At 45.1% G+C, this 1711-nt stretch overlaps 1 protein-coding gene across 1 annotated transcript; it reads left to right on the top strand.

Annotated features, from left to right (window-relative positions):
- Positions 1 to 201: 201 nt before the first annotated feature.
- LOC134357524 (3-ketoacyl-CoA thiolase, mitochondrial-like) lies at positions 202 to 783 on the top strand (the record flags this gene model as incomplete). Its single annotated transcript, XM_063069145.1, has 1 exon — positions 202 to 783. A coding segment is annotated over one exon (582 nt), but the record flags the coding sequence as incomplete, so codon positions are not given.
- Positions 784 to 1711: the final 928 nt, after the last annotated feature.

Below are 1711 nucleotides of genomic sequence, written 5' to 3'. Positions count from 1 at the left end.
AAGGCTCTCTTTATCCTCACTCTTTGCCTCCTGCCAATAACCCAATGCCCTATCTAGGCTAGTATGTTTCCTATAAGTCCATGGGCTCTTAACTTGTTAAGCAACCTGTGTGGCACCTTGTCAAAAGCCTTCTGAAAATCCAAATATATAACATCCACCAATTCTCCTTCATCTATCCTGCTTGTTATTTCTTCAAATTCTCCCATTGATGTGAAAACCAAGAAAGGAAAGAAGGCTTTAGCACAGGACGAGCACCCCAGACCTCAGACCACAGCAGAACAGATGGCCAAGCTACCAACTGTGTTCAAGGAAAATGGCCCTATCACAGCAGCAAATACCTCAGGAGTGTGTGATGGAGCTGCTGCAGTGATAATATCAAGTGAAGAGGCAGTTCACAAGCAGAATTTCACGCCAATGGCCAGAGTAGTGGCTTACCATGCAAGTGGGTGTGATCCAAGCATTATGGGAATTGGTCCCGTACCTGCAATCAATGGGGTTCTGAAGAAAGCAGGATTATCCTTGAAAGACATGGATCTAGTAGAGGTCAATGAAGCATTTGCCCCTCAGTTCTTGTCCGTGCAGAAGGCTCTGAACTTGGATCCTGAAAACACCAATGTAAATGGAGGCGCTATTGCATTAGGACACCCTCTGGGGGCATCAGGAACCAGGATAACAGCACATCTGGTTTATGAGCTCAGGCGCCGGGGAGGAAAACATGCAGTGGGTTCCGAGTGCATTGGAAGTGGCCAAGGGATCGCTGTCATGATTGAGAACATGAAGTAAAATGACACAATAAATATTCAGTTCCAGGATCAAAGCCACTTTATCAGGTGCTTGTCGCAGCCTCTATTTCTGACACAACCCTTCCTTCTCCAATCCAACTTCTTCTCCTTTTAAAGAGTATGCAACCAAATTATTTGGAATTCTTTTCTTTGAGGGACAAAAATTAGCAATAATTTAGAAGTGGAAAATACCAGTGCAGGGAATATGACGCAAACAACAACAGGAATTCTGCAGATGCTGGAAGTTCAAGCAACACACATCAAAGTTGCTGGTGAATGCAGCAGGCCAGGCAGCATCTCTAGGAAGAGGTACAGTCGATGTTTCGGGCCGAGACCCTTCATCAGGACTAACTGAAGGAAAAGTTAGTAAGAGATTTGAAAGTGGGAGGGGGAGGGGAGATCCAAAATGATAGGAGAAAGTTGAAGATTCGAAGAAATTACAGATGGGGAGCAGTGAGAGATGGTTTCACTGAACTCCCGTTGAAGAGAGGATCTAAACTTCATAGGTGTAGGCATCACTGGAAGAGGCTTCGCAGTAGTGAATTTTAAAAACGCAAACAACAGGAATTCTGCAGATTTAAAAACGCAAACAACAGGAATTCTGCAGATTTAAAAATGTAAATAACAGGAATTCTGCAGATTCACTACTGCGAAGCCTCTTCCGGTGATGCCTACACCGAAGAAGTTTAGATCCTCTCTTCGACGGGAGTTCAGTGAAACCATCTCTCACTGCTCCCCATCTGTAATTTCTTCAGCTCTTCAACTTTCTCCTATCATTTTGGATCTCCCCCTCCCCCTCCCACTTTCAAATCTCTTACTAACTCTTCCTTCAGTTAGTCCTGACGAAGGGTCTCGGCCTGAAACGTCGACTGTTCCTCTTCCTGGAGATGCTGCCTGGCCTGCTGCGTTCACCAGCAACTTTGATGTGT

This window comes from Mobula hypostoma, chromosome 2, assembly GCF_963921235.1.
Source record: "Mobula hypostoma chromosome 2, sMobHyp1.1, whole genome shotgun sequence".
NCBI lineage: Eukaryota > Metazoa > Chordata > Chondrichthyes > Myliobatiformes > Myliobatidae > Mobula > Mobula hypostoma.
Note: the sequence above shows the minus strand (reverse complement) of the source record. Positions and strands in the feature narration are given on the sequence as shown.